The sequence below is a fragment of the Phasianus colchicus genome, chromosome Z, assembly GCF_987193195.1.
Source record: "Phasianus colchicus chromosome Z, bPhaCol1.hap1.1, whole genome shotgun sequence".
In the NCBI taxonomy this organism is placed as follows: domain Eukaryota; kingdom Metazoa; phylum Chordata; class Aves; order Galliformes; family Phasianidae; genus Phasianus; species Phasianus colchicus.
The window spans coordinates 3,148,094-3,162,936 of NC_143476.1; the positions used below are offsets into that span (position 1 = coordinate 3,148,094).

Consider the following 14,843-nt stretch of genomic DNA (forward strand, 5'->3'; position numbering starts at 1 on the left):
CATCAGCTGCTGGCATCTGCATTGGTGTTGCCATGAGCATGGCAAAGCAGGTAACAGATTGCTTTTCCTTGTGTGACACAGGAGCTCTTGACTTGACAGCTAGAGGGATGCAATAGACAGAGCTGCAACGTCTGCCAGACATGGCAAAGGTGAGTGGGATGTTGTTTCAATTAGTGCTGATGTCAGGAAGACTGTAAGGATGGAAAGGCTGGTGTTTGCCATGGGCAGGGAAACACATCTGGTTTTCATTTTCTCTTTCTCTTTGAGTGCCAGATAAACAGGGGAGAGTGTGCCCTCACCTTGTAACTCCCCGGCCCTCTTCTGCTGAGATGGTGAAATGTCCCAGCTTCTAGAAGGACATCAGGACAAAGATATGTAATGAAAATAAGTCCAGGCTGGCTGTCCTTGTGGGCATCAGCTGCTGGCATCTGCATTGGTGTTGCCATGAGCATGGCAAAGCAGGTAACAGATTGCTTTTCCTTGTGTGACACAGGAGCTCTTGACTTGACAGCTAGAGGGATGCAATAGACAGAGCTGCAACCTCTGCCAGACATGGCAAAGGTGAGTGGGATGTTGTTTCAATTAGTGCTGATGTCAGGAAGGACTGTAAGGATGAAAAGGCTGGTGTTTGCCATGGGCAGGGAAACACATCTGGTTTTCATTTTCTCTTTCTCTTTGAGTGCCAGATAAACAGGGGAGAGTGTGCCCTCACCTTTTAACTCCCCTGCCCTCTTCTGCTGAGATGGTGAAATGTCCCAGCTTCTAGAAGGACATCAGGACAAAGATATGTAATGAAAATAAGTCCAGGCTGGCTGTCCTTGTGGGCATCAGCTGCTGGCATCTGCATTGGTGTTGCCATGAGCATGGCAAAGCAGGTAACAGATTGCTTTTCCTTGTGTGACACAGGAGCTCTTGACTTGACAGCTAGAGGGATGCAATAGACAGAGATGCAACCTCTGCCAGACATGGCAAAGGTGAGTGGGATGTTGTTTCAATTAGTGCTGATGTCAGGAAGGACAGTAAGGATGGAATGGCTGGTGTTTGCCATGGGCAGGGAAACACATCTGATTTTCATTTTCTCTTTCTCTTTGAGTGCCAGATAAACAGGGGAGAGTGTGCCCTCACCTTTTAACTCCCCTGCCCTCTTCTGCTGAGATGGTTAAATGTCCCAGCTTCTGGAAGGACATCAGGACAAAGGTATGTAATGAAAATAAGTCCAGGCTGGCTGTCCTTGTGGGCATAACCTGCTGGCATCTGCATTGCTTCTGCCATGAGCATGGCACAGCAGGTAACAGATTGCTTTTCCTTGTGTGACACAGGAGCTCTTGACTTGACAGCTAGAGGGATGCAATAGACAGAGCTGCAACCTCTGCCAGACATGGCAAAGGTGAGTGGGATGTTGTTTCAATTAGTGCTGATGTCAGGAAGGACTGTAAGGATGGAAAGGCTGGTGTTTGCCATGGGCAGGGAAACACATCTGGTTTTCATTTTCTCTTTCTCTTTGAGTGCCAGATAAACAGGGGAGAGTGTGCCCTCACCTTGCAACTCTCCTGCCCTCTGCTGCTGAGAGGGAGAAATGTCCCAGCTTCTGGAAGGACATCAGGACAAAGGTATGTAATGAAAATAAGTCCAGGCTGGCTGTCCTTGTGGGCATCAGCTGCTGGCATCTGCATTGCTGCTGCCATGAGCATGGCACAGCAGGTAACAGATTGCTTTTCCTTGTGTGACACAGGAGCTCTTGAGTTGAAAGCTAGAGGGATGCAATAGACAGAGCTGCAACCTCTGCCAGACATGGCAAAGGTGAGTGGGATGTTGTTTCAATTAGTGCTGATGTCAGGAAGGACTGTAAGGATGAAAAGGCTGGTGTTTGCCATGGGCAGGGAAACACATCTGGTTTTCATTTTCTCTTTCTCTTTGAGTGCCAGATAAACAGGGGAGAGTGTGCCCTCACCTTTTAACTCCCCTGCCCTCTTCTGCTGAGATGGTGAAATGTCCCAGCTTCTAGAAGGACATCAGGACAAAGATATGTAATGAAAATAAGTCCAGGCTGGCTGTCCTTGTGGGCATCAGCTGCTGGCATCTGCATTGCTGCTGACATGAGCATGGCGAAGCAGGTAACAGATTGCTTTTCCTTGTGTGACACAGGAGCTCTTGTGCTGAAAGCTAGAGGGATGCAATAGACAGAGATGCAACCTCTGCCAGACATGGCAAAGGTGAGTGGGATGTTGTTTCAATTAGTGCTGATGTCAGGAAGGACAGTAAGGATGGAATGGCTGGTGTTTGCCATGGGCAGGGAAACACATCTGATTTTCATTTTCTCTTTCTCTTTGAGTGCCAGATAAACAGGGGAGAGTGTGCCCTCACCTTTTAACTCCCCTGCCCTCTTCTGCTGAGATGGTGAAATGTCCCAGCTTCTGGAAGGACATCAGGACAAAGATATGTAATGAAAATAAGTCCAGGCTGGCTGTCCTTGTGGGCATCTGCTGCAGGCATCTGCATTGCTGCTGCCATGAGCATGGCACAGCAGGTAACAGATTGCTTTTCCTTGTGTGACACAGGAGCTCTTGAGTTGAAAGCTAGAGGGATGCAATAGACAGAGCTGCAACCTCTGCCAGACATGGCAAAGGTGAGTGGGATGTTGTTTCAATTAGTGCTGATGTCAGGAAGGACTGTAAGGATGGAAAGGCTGGTGTTTGCCATGGGCAGGGAAACACATCTGGTTTTCATTTTCTCTTTCTCTTTGAGTGCCAGATAAACAGGGGAGAGTGTGCCCTCACCTTGCAACTCTCCTGCCCTCTGCTGCTGAGAGGGAGAAATGTCCCAGCTTCTGGAAGGACATCAGGACAAAGTTATGTAATGAAAATAAGTCCAGGCTGGCTGTCCTTGTGGGCATCAGCTGCTGGCATCTGCATTGCTGCTGACATGAGCATGGCACAGCAGGTAAAAGATTGCTTTTCCTTGTGTGACACAGGAGCTCTTGAGTTGAAAGCTAGAGGGATGCAATAGAAAGAGCTGCAACCTCTGCCAGACATGGCAAAGGTGAGTGGGATGTTGTTTCAATTAGTGCTGATGTCAGGAAGGACTGTAAGGATGAAAAGGCTGGTGTTTGCCATGGGCAGGGAAACACATCTGTTTTTCATTTTCTCTTTCTCTTTGAGTGCCAGATAAACAGGGGAGAGTGTGCCCTCACCTTTTAACTCCCCTGCCCTCTTCTGCTGAGATGGTGAAATGTCCCAGCTTCTAGAAGGACATCAGGACAAAGATATGTAATGAAAATAAGTCCAGGCTGGCTGTCCTTGTGGGCATCTGCTGCTGGCATCTGCATTGCTGCTTCCATGAGCATGGCACAACAGGTAAAAGATTGCTTTTCCTTGTGTGACACAGGAGCTCTTGACTTGAAAGCTAGAGGGATGCAATAGAAAGAGCTGCAACCTCTCCCAAACATGGCAAAGGTGAGTGGGATGTTGTTTCAATTAGTGCTGATGTCAGGAAGGACTGTAAGGATGGAAAGGCTGGTGTTTGCCATGGGCAGGGAAACACATCTCGTTTTCATTTTGTATTAATGTTTCACTGCTAGATAAATAGAGGAGAGTGTGACCTCACTGTGCAACTCTCCTGCCCTCTGCTGCTGAGATGGAGAAATGTTCCAGCTTCTAGAAGGACATCAGGACAAAGATATGTAATGAAAATAAGTCCAGCTGGCTGTCCTTGTGGGCATCAGCTGCTGGCATCTGCATTGCTGCTGTCGTGAGCATGGCCAAGCAGGTAAAAGATTGCTTTTCCTTGTGTGACACAGGAGCTCTTGACTTGACAGCTAGAGGGATGCAATAGAAAGAGCTGCAACCTCTGCCAGACATGGCAAAGGTGAGTGAGATGTTGTTTCAATTAGTGCTGATGTCAGGAAGGACTGTAAGGATGGAAAAGCTGGTGTTTGCCATGGGCAGGGAAACACATCTGGTTTTGATGCTCTCTTTGTCTCTCAGTGCCAGAAAAAGTGGAGAGTGTGCCCTCACCTTGGACCCCTCCTGCCCTCTTCTGCTGAGATGGAGAAATGTTCCAGCTTCTAGAAGGACATCAGGACATTAAAAGATATGTAATGAAAATAAGTCCAGGCTGGCTGTCCTTGTGGGCATCAGCTGCAGGCATCTGCATTGCTTCTGCCATGAGCATGGCACAGCAGGTAAAAGATTGCTTTTCCTTGTGTGACACAGGAGCTCTTGACTTGAAAGCAAGAGGGATGCAATTGAAAGAGCTGCAACCTCTGCCAAACATGGCAAAGGTGAGTGGGATGTTGTTTCAATTAGTGCTGATGGCAGGAAGGACTGTAAGGATGGAAAAGCTGGTGTTTGCCATGGTCAAGGAAACACATCTGGTTATCATCTTCTCTTTGAGTGCCAGAAAAAGAGGAGAGTGTGCCCTAACCTTGGACCCCTCCTGCCCTCTTCTGCTGAGATGGAGAAATGTCCTAGGTTCTACAAGGACATCAGGACAAATATATGTAGAGAAAATAAGTCCAGGCTGGCTGTCCTTGTGGGCATCAGCTGCTGGCATCTGCATTGCTGTTGCCATGAGCATGGCACAGCAGGTAAGGGATTGCTTTTCCTTGTGGGACAGCTGTTAAGCCATTCTGATTCACCCTTTGCATCCACAGCATACAGTTTTTTTCCCACACTGCTGTTTGTATCCAGCAATGTGCATATGTGCAGTGCTACAGAGGTTTGTGGCCCTGCCTGTGGCAGGGAGTTGGAGATTCCTGATCCTTGATGTCCCTTCCAACCCGGGCCATTCTGTGTGTGTGTGTGTGACTGGCTAAACACCAATTGTTGCTAGCTCAGCAGGTATACTGCTAATTATTGAACGCCTGACAGCTGCTTATCAACACTTGGCCACTATTTCTGGACACCTGCTCATCCCTGAATAGAGAGAAGTTTGGAAGGAGGACAGAGGGGAGTCTCTTGATGCCTGCCTGTTGCATCCCAACCTGCCCAAAGAGTCAGTCAGTTCGGCCTTGTGTGGAGGCCCTGGCTTCTTTGGAGTCTGTTGGCCTTACAACATGCTTTCTGGTCCTTAATGCTATACCCATGCAATTTGTAACTATTACAGTTCTGTAAGTGAGAATTGATCACGATTGAACAACTGTATTTCTAAAATATGTTATGAAATAACTTCTTTTTACTAATACTAAGACTAATAAAGTCTTTCTACTTTTTCAAACTGTTTCTAAGGGCAAATTACAAAACACATTGTGCTGTACTGCTTCAGAGCAATCCCACATTTGATAGCCAGTGCAGAAACAACATTCCATCCTACAGCATTAGCTAGTTCAGAGGTACCATACGTGTATCTGGATGTGGCTGTTGTGCATAACTGGGGCTGAGGGATCAGAAATGACAGCTCCACTCTTGGAGACCACAGAACTAAAATGGAAAGATAAAATAGTTGCAGGGCAATTGTTCTGTGTGCCTGAAGCAGGGACCGATTTATGGGGGAGAGATTTAACAGTTAAATGAAGATTACAGCTGTAAGTCTGTGAAACAGATGTCAGGTGTCAATGAATGTGTTAACAGCTGTGATGAAGAAGAAATGAATCCAAAGGTGTGGGCAGGGGAAGGAAATCGGGGTGGACTCACAATTTTCCCTTACAAAGAACTGCCCAAGGAGGGAGTGGAGCTGTGAAACAGCAACAATATCCCATAGCCTTAGAAGGGAGAGTGGGTCTAAAAGCTGTAACACAGACAGTGGTTAAGGATGGTCTTCTGGAACCTTGTCTGTGGCCTTATAACACCCCAATCCTGTCGGCACGGAAGGCAGACGGCACGTATCGGCTGGTGCAAGATGTAAGGAAATGACTGAACCCGTTCTCAAAAGACAGCCTGTGGTTCCTAACCCCTATACCCTAATGAGTCAGATCCCACACGGACAGCAGTGGTTTGGTCTGAGAGACCTCAAAGATGCTTTCTGGACAGCCTTTGGACTCAGAGAGAAATGGCTGCGTTTGTATGAGGACACATTGTAATCCTATCGTGATTCGTGATGATACTGTAGATACTGGAACTCGTGCTAATCCTTGTCTTTGCAGCATTTGAGTCGAGTAACTGGTGCTGCTGTCATGCAGAAAGCTCCCTTCCAACCACTCAGCAAGAATTTGGATGAGACAGCTTCCTGCTGGGGAGCCCTCCGACATCACTGCTGCCTCCTCCAGAACCATACCTGCAGATGCTTCAGAGCTCTTCAGCATGGACTTCCTTCCTCCCATCAGCAGCTGCTCCTGCACTGACCTTCATTCACACTGGGATACCATCTGCTTCCAGCAGGAGCTGACCTGCGAGACAGAGAAAGGAAACGTGGGATGAGCACAAATGCAGAAGCACAAGGCTGTGTCACCACCACGTCTTGCAGCCTTGGGAAGTCAGCTGCAACTGCAGCCTTCGTCAGAATTCTTTTGCTTTGGGGAACAGATGGACTCGGAATGGAAGGACACGAGAAAAATGACATCTGTTTGAGCTCAGCAGACTTGAGAGGTGGGCCTGGGTGAACCTCATGAGGTTCAGCACAGCCAAGTGCAAGGTTTGGCATTTGGGCCGGAGGAATCCCAGGCATTCTTTTGTCATCGTGGTGGTTTCCAATAGACCCCAACAATGAGACATCAGGTCGCCGTGTGGGCTCCTGGGTGACACTGCCATTTCCCAGCCATTGCAGCCTAGGGGCAAATAAAGTAAAATACTTCAGAAAGATCTCACACTGATTGCATATTTTACTGTTCTTTTACACAAAACAGAAGGGGAGGGCAGCAGATGCATGCAGCTGCATCCACACCCAGGCTGCTAAAGGAATGGAAAGACAGAAACATCAAATATCAATGCCTTATTCTAATGCAAGGAGCGAAGCTTTTTTCAATGTTACTTTTTATCATTTAAAATAAGCAGTTGGCACTCTAAGGAAAATCCTGGGCCCCAAGTTCTGGCAGTGTGGCAATCTGGCACGGACTCAGCTGTGACTGATCCAAACAGTCTGTTCCAGATTTTAACATCCCTTATATGCATTCACAAGTTTTCTCTCTTGACTTCCCCTTACAGCCGTTAGATGCCAGCAAAACATCCCACAAACACTCCTTACCTCTGTGCACACAGGCACCCATCCAACCAGAGCCATCAGTCATTCCCAGCCATGCGCTCTTCCTCCAATCATGGTCAGCATCACACGGCCGTCACGCAGCTCACTTGACTCAGTTTTTCTCTTCTTTCTGGAGGTGGCCTTGCTTCTCAGCCTTACCTTCTCGTGATGTTTATCTCGCTCTGCAGCTCCTGCTCTGAATAGGCTTTCTTGTATTCTCGCATGACAGGCACAAAATGCAGCCACAGCCCCTGCCACCAAGGTCAGCTCTTCAGCACACATTACCTGAGGAGCACTTGGCAACTCCTGCAACCTGAGCAGTGCCAGGAAGACTGTTTCACTTCTGCTTCTCCTGGCTCAGAAATTCATTTTCCTACCTAGAAAATGGAAAAAGAAAAGAAAGAAAAAAAATCCTGACATTAGCAGACACAATTGATACTATGGAATTCTGGAAGGCAAGGGATTTGCCCTCTATGATGAGAAGTTGAGTGCAAAGAACTAAGAAGAGCCATGAGCAGGTTGTGAACTTGTGGGTAAAATTAGGAAGTGCAGCAGTGCAGGGCTTCTGGAGGTGAGGGTCTGCTACAGCCGCCTGGAAAGAGAGCCTGTTGGTGGGAGCTGCTTACTGCAGCCAGCAGAAGCATCACACTCACTGACTCTCATCCTGATGGGGGATTCCAGTCAGTCTGGGAAATCAGCATGGCTGGCTGCAAGCAATCTGACAGACTCCTGGAGTGCAGTGAGAATCACTCTGTGGTGCAGGCATTGGGCACAGCAAGCAGAAGGGAAGCATTGCTGGACATGGTGCACACCAGGGGTTACGACAGGAGGCGGTCAGGGCTGCAGTGACCATGCCCTCCTTGAGTTGGTGATCTCAAGGAATGCGGGCCTGGCAGGAAGCAAAGGCAGGAGCCTGAACTTCAGGAGAGCCAGCTGCAGGCTGTTCCAGGAATTCTTGGACGAGATCCTCTGGACAACTGTTTGTAGGGGCAAAGGGATGGAAAAGAGCTGGTCACTTTCTCAGAAAAAAACTTGCTCAGGTTGCACGCTGAGCTGCAGGAGAGGAAGGGGAGGAGGTGCCAGCACGGCTCTGCACGATGCTCTGCCACACTGGGCAGCTTGATCATGGCTCAGCAGTGGGATCAGACGAGGAGAAGGGGAGAAGGAAATCAAGGATGGGAGGGAACCATCAGACACAGTCAATAAGTGTCTGTGAAGTCTTGCAAACCAGAGATTCCCAGGTTGTTTCTGCTTTTGCAGCATTTGTGTGGTGCAGGGTGAGCAAAAGGTTCTGCTGCTTGATTCTTCTGCAGGAGCCGCCTAAAAGGGAAATGGCCACTGAGCTGCAGACCAAGCAGTACTGCCTGACGTTGGCCAGGGGGAGCTTCCCCTGCCGCAGTGTGCTGATGACAGGTCTGGAGATGATCTGCATGACCAGCTCTTAGGTGGGAGCCAGGAAAGGACATGATGCGAGGAGGGAGGTGTTAAGCAACAGCCAAGGCATCAAAATGCATCAGAAAGCCCTGAAAAGCATCACAAAGCCACAGCCAGGAAGCTTGGGGGTATCATGAGCAGCATCCAGGATGCGAGAGATTATTTGCTACCATGCCAAATGGTAGCAGAGCTCCCCATGCAGACATCCCAAAGCAAGACAAAACAGGAACAAACCCGGAGCTGTGCTGCACAAACCCAACAGCCACAGCATTGCAAGCTGGGGTGCCTTGCTGTGTGCTGCATTCATCCCAGTCCGTGTGAATGAAGACTCTGGAGGCAGTCAAGGCGTTGGTTGAGCACAAGTGTGCTTTTATTATTATATAAAGGACAGGAGGGTGTGAGAGGTCCACGGTGAAGATGGGACTCATCCTGTCTTGTCATGGAGAGAGTGGCTCAGAGCTCTCAGTGCTGCTGTCCGGTGCCTGGGACTGGAGGCCTGATTGAAAGTCCTCCTGCAAGAGGCTCTGCTCCTCCTCACTGACGCTGACCTGCTCCTGCATGGAGGTGCTGCTGTCGGGGCACTCACACTGTGCTTCAGATGGGCTGCACTGCAGAGACTCTGGGTTTAAATCCGCACTTGTGACTGTGGTGTCTGGGAGGCTCAGGTCACCAACTTCAGCAGAGCCAGGTGTAATGAGAGCATGGACTTCGATGAGCTCCTTCTCTCCATTACTGATGTCAGATGGAAGGCTGCTGTTGGAACTGCAGCAATTTGTGCTTCCTATGAGCTCTCCACTGATCGAAGCACAGAGAGCATCCTCGCTGCTTGCCCTGGATCTTATGGCTTGGCAAGGGCTGGATTCACCTAGAAAGGATACACAGGGGTTAGTGTCAAACTTTCACAAGCTGAATTACGACAGTGGTACTTGATCAGGGGTGAAGATTTAGGCACGGGATTGAACGCTAGAAAGAGATACATGTGCAGAGCAAGCTTGAATTCGATGTTCCTGAAAAGCAGGGATTTGGAAGCTGCATTTGCACCCTTACCTGCCAGGACTACCACTGCTGTTTCAGAGGGCTGCCTGGCATTGCGCTGCAGTTGGCGTTTGCTGCCAGAGGATGGCTTCCTGAGGCTGAAGCAGCAACACCAACTGCTAGCTGGTGATTCCTCATTCTTGCTGGGTGGATTTTGTCTGGAGAGAGAAAACAGCCAATGCTGTGAGTCGTGCGTGGTGCAGGGTGAGGGAAGAGCAGCACTGAGCTCTTGGCAGCAGTTGCTTGTTCCTAGCACTGCCTGGTTTCTGCAGGAAAACACAAAAACCCACCCAAACAATGATGCTGGGTGCTGGAAAAGAAAGTCCTCTTTACCTTTCAGATGGAAAGTCGATGACTGTGTGGAATTTGCCCTGCCCAGCTGCAGGGCTTTCTTCCACTTCAATGTCCTGGCAGCTCTCTGTCACAGGGGGAGAGCTGCTGTGGCCTCGCCTCTGTGCCTGTGCCTCCTCCAGGCTGAGCAGCTTTGTGGCAGCAGAAGAGACCCCCACAGACTTGGGCCCTGGGAGAGAATTGTGCCCTGTCAGGGAAAACCACAGGTAAGAGCGAGGACCAGAAAGCAGTAGCACAGCCACCACAGTTCTGGGGGAGGTGCTGTATTTTTCTCAGGCTTGCTTATCCGAGCCACTGGAAGAAGAGGAGCCCACCATAACCATGTGGGCAGAGGTGTGTTTATGGCAAAGGACACGGTCATCATTAAGAGCAGCTTACTGTATCAAAACAGGCAAGGAAAAACCCAAGGAAATGGGGGCAGGGAACTGAGAAAGCTTCGCTGCCACATTTGCATCAAGCTTTTCCTGCGTGCAAACATAATAATTACGGTTTCCTCCTTGTGAAGTTTGGGCTTGGACATTCTCAGCATCCAGCAACAGGATGCCATACCCTAATGGAAGCCCAGAGGTCTGCTGTCCCCTTGATGGTAAAAGAGAATCTCAAAGGTCCTGGAGAAGGCCTGCATTTGATCAAGGTGTCAGGTCAAGATCAAGCTAATGGAGGAAGACACTCACCTGCTGCATCTGCAATGTCTGCTCCGGATTTGGAGCAGAAGAGGACGTCTGTGTGGTTGATGATGAATTCCACCACATCTGACTGCGTCTGCAGCTCCATGCAGGCAGCTCTTCCGCTGGCGCAGGCAGACTCGTTCTGCTGTGATCTGTAGAAAAGGCAGATTTTAGAAGTCATTTCTCCAAGACCGTTTCCCCGAGTCTGAATTGTTGCAGCCAAAAGCTGTCAGCTGAGGCTCTGGAGACTTCCGCAGTGGGCAATCAGTGATGCCACTGCAGAAATTCCCCTGGATGATCAAGGACACGTCAGTCCCATCTAAAGAACAGAGCACAACTGTCACCTAGACATTGTGCCTGTGGGGATGGAGAACAGCCCAGGCTCCTGCTCTTCTGTCAGCCACAGATTTTACAGGAGAAGAGCACATTTGATGGAGAAAAAGAGAGGACTGTTTTTCTTAACTGGAGAACAGAGGAAGCGTTGAAACAGAAGCAGAAGTTTACCTTAAGAGGTTTGGAGCCCACACAATGGCTAGGTTCTTGGCATGCATGTTTGTGGTGGTGGAGCTCCCAGCCAGACACGCCAAGTGTCTCATCAGGTACTCCAGTGTCCTGGAAAACAAGAGAGGCAAACGTTCAGCACCAACGAGCATGCCGTGCTGCAATTCAGAAAGCAAACCTCCATTCATGCTACTTCTTGTGATTGCTACTGTCACCGAAGATGAAGTAGATCCAACTTGACTGAGTGCCACGCTGCAGCACCAAGCCCCAGCACAGCACAGCCGCAGCCATCAGCTGCACCAAGCGTGCCCCCGTGCCCAGGAACTGACCCCATAAAGTAAGCCCATGGAGCCTTCAACCCTTCAGCATACACAGGCATCGTGTTGCCGGCGTGAGACAGAGCCTGGAACCGCATCGTTGCCCTCTGCAATGCAGCAGGGCTGAGCTCAGCAGGCTGAGGGCAGCACTGACCTGTAGTGAGGAGCGGGCAGCTGCTGGATGACGTCCTGCATTCTGAGCAGCCGCTCCTCCTCTGTAGCGGCACCAACAGCATCCTGGAGTAGTGCAGAAAGGGAGCGAGACACCAATCAGGCTAGTACACCACTGCGAGTAAACCTCGTGGGGCTGACAGCAAAAGGGCCTCCGAGCTGGGGCACTGCTGCAGCCATCTGCCAAGAGGCCCAGGAAGAGGGAAATGAAAGACGTGGCCTTGTGCTTACCGAGAACTTGCCGTACAGCTGGTGGGTGAGCAGAGGGTTCGGGAGCTCCCTGAAGTACATCTTGCAGAGGGAGCTCACGCTGTGAATGTCACGGACGGTGAGCTCAGGAATCTGCTCCGACTCAAATTCCTGCCTGGAGAGAGGGACGCAAACCCGGTTGAGCGAGAGGAAGGCAAGCCCAAAGCCACACCAGATGCACTCAGGCTGTGTCAGTCGCAGCACTCTTACCGCAGTCTCTGGATGTTGGACGCGACGCCGGACAGGCGGTATATCCCCTGCACCACGCCGTGCTGCTCAATGAACTCAGCGCAGCTCTGGAGGACCTGGGGGACTGAAGAACACGTGCCAGCCGTCAGTGGAGCTCCTGATTCAATCGTGCTGCAGGCTGTGCTCCCGGGAGTCACATCCCATCCACTAAGCCCAGCCAGGCTTGGCTGAAGCAAATACAGATGTGCTTGTCTCTTAGGAGCATCCGCCTCACTTGATCCTTCAGCCATCAACTCCCATTACACGTGTCTCCATGGCTATCAGCCTGCCCCCTGCTAGATACGAGCTCCCTTTCATCTTCTTTAGATGCCCAGCAGAGGAAGATCTCAGGAATGGGCAGCTCCTTACCATCACGACCGGAGTGGAGAAGATGCTCTCCCAGGTCACCGCCAAACACCCTTTCCTTCTCCACCTCCCGCTCGGTCGGTTTCTTTGGGCGGGCCTTCACCAAGGAACGAAGGAAGGTGAGGATCTTGCTGCGTTTCTTGGGCACTGCACAACAAAAGGAAGAAACCAGGTCATTTCAGGTCTGGCTCCGTTGGACGAGGCCGAGCACAGCACATTCTACAGAGCACGTCAGAACGGGAAGAACATTACCAACCAGTACATACAAAAAGGGATTTTCCCCATCTCTGGAGGAGCCCAAGGCCAGGTTGGATGGGGCCCTGGGCAGCCTGGTCTAATCTGACATTAAATGTGGGGGCTGGGAGACCATCCTGAGGAGGGAGGGTTGGAGCATGATGATCCCTGAGGTCCCTTCCATCCCAAGCCATTCTATGAAGATTCTATAGTTTTGCCAAGTCCAATCATAAAATCAGGAGGATTGGGCCAAATCTCTGCCCCATGGTGTGCATGAAGAATCATCAACCCAGAGGACAATGTGGCATCGATAAAGGAGGTACTAAACATGGAACGCACCCCAAAAAAGACTTCATTTTGCTTCCCCACACCATCAAATGTAACATCCCTACCTGGCTTTGGCACTGAGTTGATGAGTGCCTCAGGAATGTTCTTATTAATGAGTTCCACACACTCCCCTGGGAAAAATCCAACCTGTAACAAGAAGAAAAGAGAGGCCAACTATTGCATGCAGCACTTCTCAGATCTGAACTGTTAAACCTAAAGCCACATAACATTTCCCTTGGAACGTGCTTGCCTGACGTTCCTTAAGACTATCCAGCAGAAAATGGCCATAGTTCACAGCATAAAGGTAATAATTTTTCAGCATTTGCAGCCAAAGGCAAGGTCCTCTGACACCGACACAGGGAAACTGTTTATGTCCACTAGGCATCCTATGCAGGCAGAGCAGCTCTAAGCTAAGATTCCTGCCTTTACTGCAGTTGCACTCTCCAGTCTGAAGCTTGTGCCTACCTGGAAGCCGAGCTTGCCTCTCCACCAGGGGGTCAGCTCCTTTGGTGGCATGTCGATGACACAGATGATGTCTCCCACCTGCAAGAGATTGCAACGTCAATCCCAGCTTCAGCACGGCTGGGAGGAAAGCACAGCTCAAATGTCTGCATTCTTCTGCAATGCCAAACATCGCCGAGCATTAAAGCACTTGCACCAGTGCAGCTCTGAAGGCATTTGCCATTGTAAAACTGAACAACAAGGAACGCCTTGAACTGCTTACCTCAAAGGAGAGTTCATCCGCTGCCTGGGCAACGTATCTCTTAATAGCATGGGCAGCAGCAATAGCTGGAACATTCACAGGTGCCACCTCATGGTCCAGCAGGGGCTTCCCCTTGTTCTCAGCCTGAAACAGAGAGCACAGGCCACGGTGAGGAGCTGGGAACCAACAAGGAGGATTTCAAGGTGAGGAGCACATCTGCAGAGAAAGCTGCAGGAAATGCACTCGGTCCTTATCATGGGCACTTCAGAAGGAACTGCAAGTCTAATAACGGCTGTTTCTCTCCCTGGTGTGCAGCAGGCACACGCCAGGCAATGCAAAGATGCATCTCTCCCCACCCAGACTAATCAGCAATGGCACTGACGCAGACAGGTGGCCTTGTCCATTTTGCCCCCTCCTTTCCTGCGCTCTTTGTGCAGGAAGGCTGACTGTTTCAGATGCTAGGAGACCGTGAAGAGGGAAACCAAAGCTACGGCTGCAGTTACAAGGTGCAAACAGTGCCACTGCAAGCACCAAGCAGCTCTCTTGAGCAGTCCAACCAACAGCGAGGCCAAACAGAGCAGAGAATGATTGTTGTTTCTGCAGCCATTTCAAGGGAAAAGTCAGTAGAGGACAAACACAACAGCCGAGATGGCTCTGGTACTTTTATAAACTTGCCACTCTTGCACTACTGTCTTGCCACAGAGGAGCTCTCTTGGAAAGCAGGAGAGCACATCTGCGGCTCACTCTGCTGGCTGCAGTCAGGGAACAAAGACCAATCAGAGCTTCATACTCTACCTCTGTCCATGCCAGGTCAGGCCCACAGCTGATCTCGCTGCACGCCACAGCCATCAGCGTAGGTGTGACAAGCTGGAACTGAAAAGAAACACACTTTTATTTTCTCTGTTCACATCTCTGCTGTGCTCCCTACAGCTGTCGGGCACACTCACACAGCCCAAGCACGCCTGCTGGTGTCCCTGGTGATGCTGTGCAGCTCTGCACAAGCTGGGGCTGGGACTCTTTGCCTAAGGGATTGGTTTCCTTAAGACCAGCTGCTCACAGCACCACAGACAGCATCCTTCTGAGGGCTGAGCTGCAGAGCATGTGGAGAAAACCCACACGTGACCAGCGTCCCATCAAAGCTGGATG

At 50.2% G+C, this 14,843-nt stretch overlaps 2 protein-coding genes across 2 annotated transcripts in view; both read right to left on the minus strand.

Annotated features, from left to right (window-relative positions):
- LOC149912216 (rho GTPase-activating protein 32-like) overlaps positions 1-10,920 on the minus strand; it is a 336,632-nt gene extending 325,712 nt beyond the window's left edge. Inside the window, exons 1-2 of the mRNA XM_090130952.1 lie at positions 10,908-10,920; positions 9,916-10,120 (exon numbers count right to left, since the gene is read on the minus strand). Of these exons, the coding sequence (XP_089987078.1) occupies positions 9,916-10,120; positions 10,908-10,920 (218 nt within the window). The remainder of the gene's footprint in view (positions 1-9,915; positions 10,121-10,907) is intronic.
- Positions 10,921-10,941: 21 nt separating this feature from the next.
- On the minus strand, positions 10,942-14,573 carry LOC149912230 (rho GTPase-activating protein 33-like). Its single transcript, XM_090130953.1, has 4 exons — positions 14,493-14,573; positions 13,719-13,841; positions 13,477-13,537; positions 10,942-10,958 (listed from the first exon to the last, which is right to left on the minus strand). The coding sequence occupies exons 1-4, from the start codon at positions 14,544-14,546 to the stop codon at positions 10,942-10,944; spliced, it is 255 nt and encodes an 84-aa protein (XP_089987079.1). The 5' UTR covers positions 14,547-14,573.
- Positions 14,574-14,843: the final 270 nt, after the last annotated feature.

Coding starts and splice junctions, on each gene's coding strand:
- LOC149912230 (XM_090130953.1), bottom strand. CDS start 14,546: ATGGCTGTGGCGTGCAGCGAGATCAGCTGTGGGCCTGACCTGGCATGG. Junction 13,842..14,492: donor CTGACCTGGCATGGACAGAG/GTAGAGTATGAA, acceptor TCTCTGTTTCAG/GCTGAGAACAAGGGGAAGCC. Junction 13,538..13,718: donor CGGATGAACTCTCCTTTGAG/GTAAGCAGTTCA, acceptor AATCTCTTGCAG/GTGGGAGACATCATCTGTGT.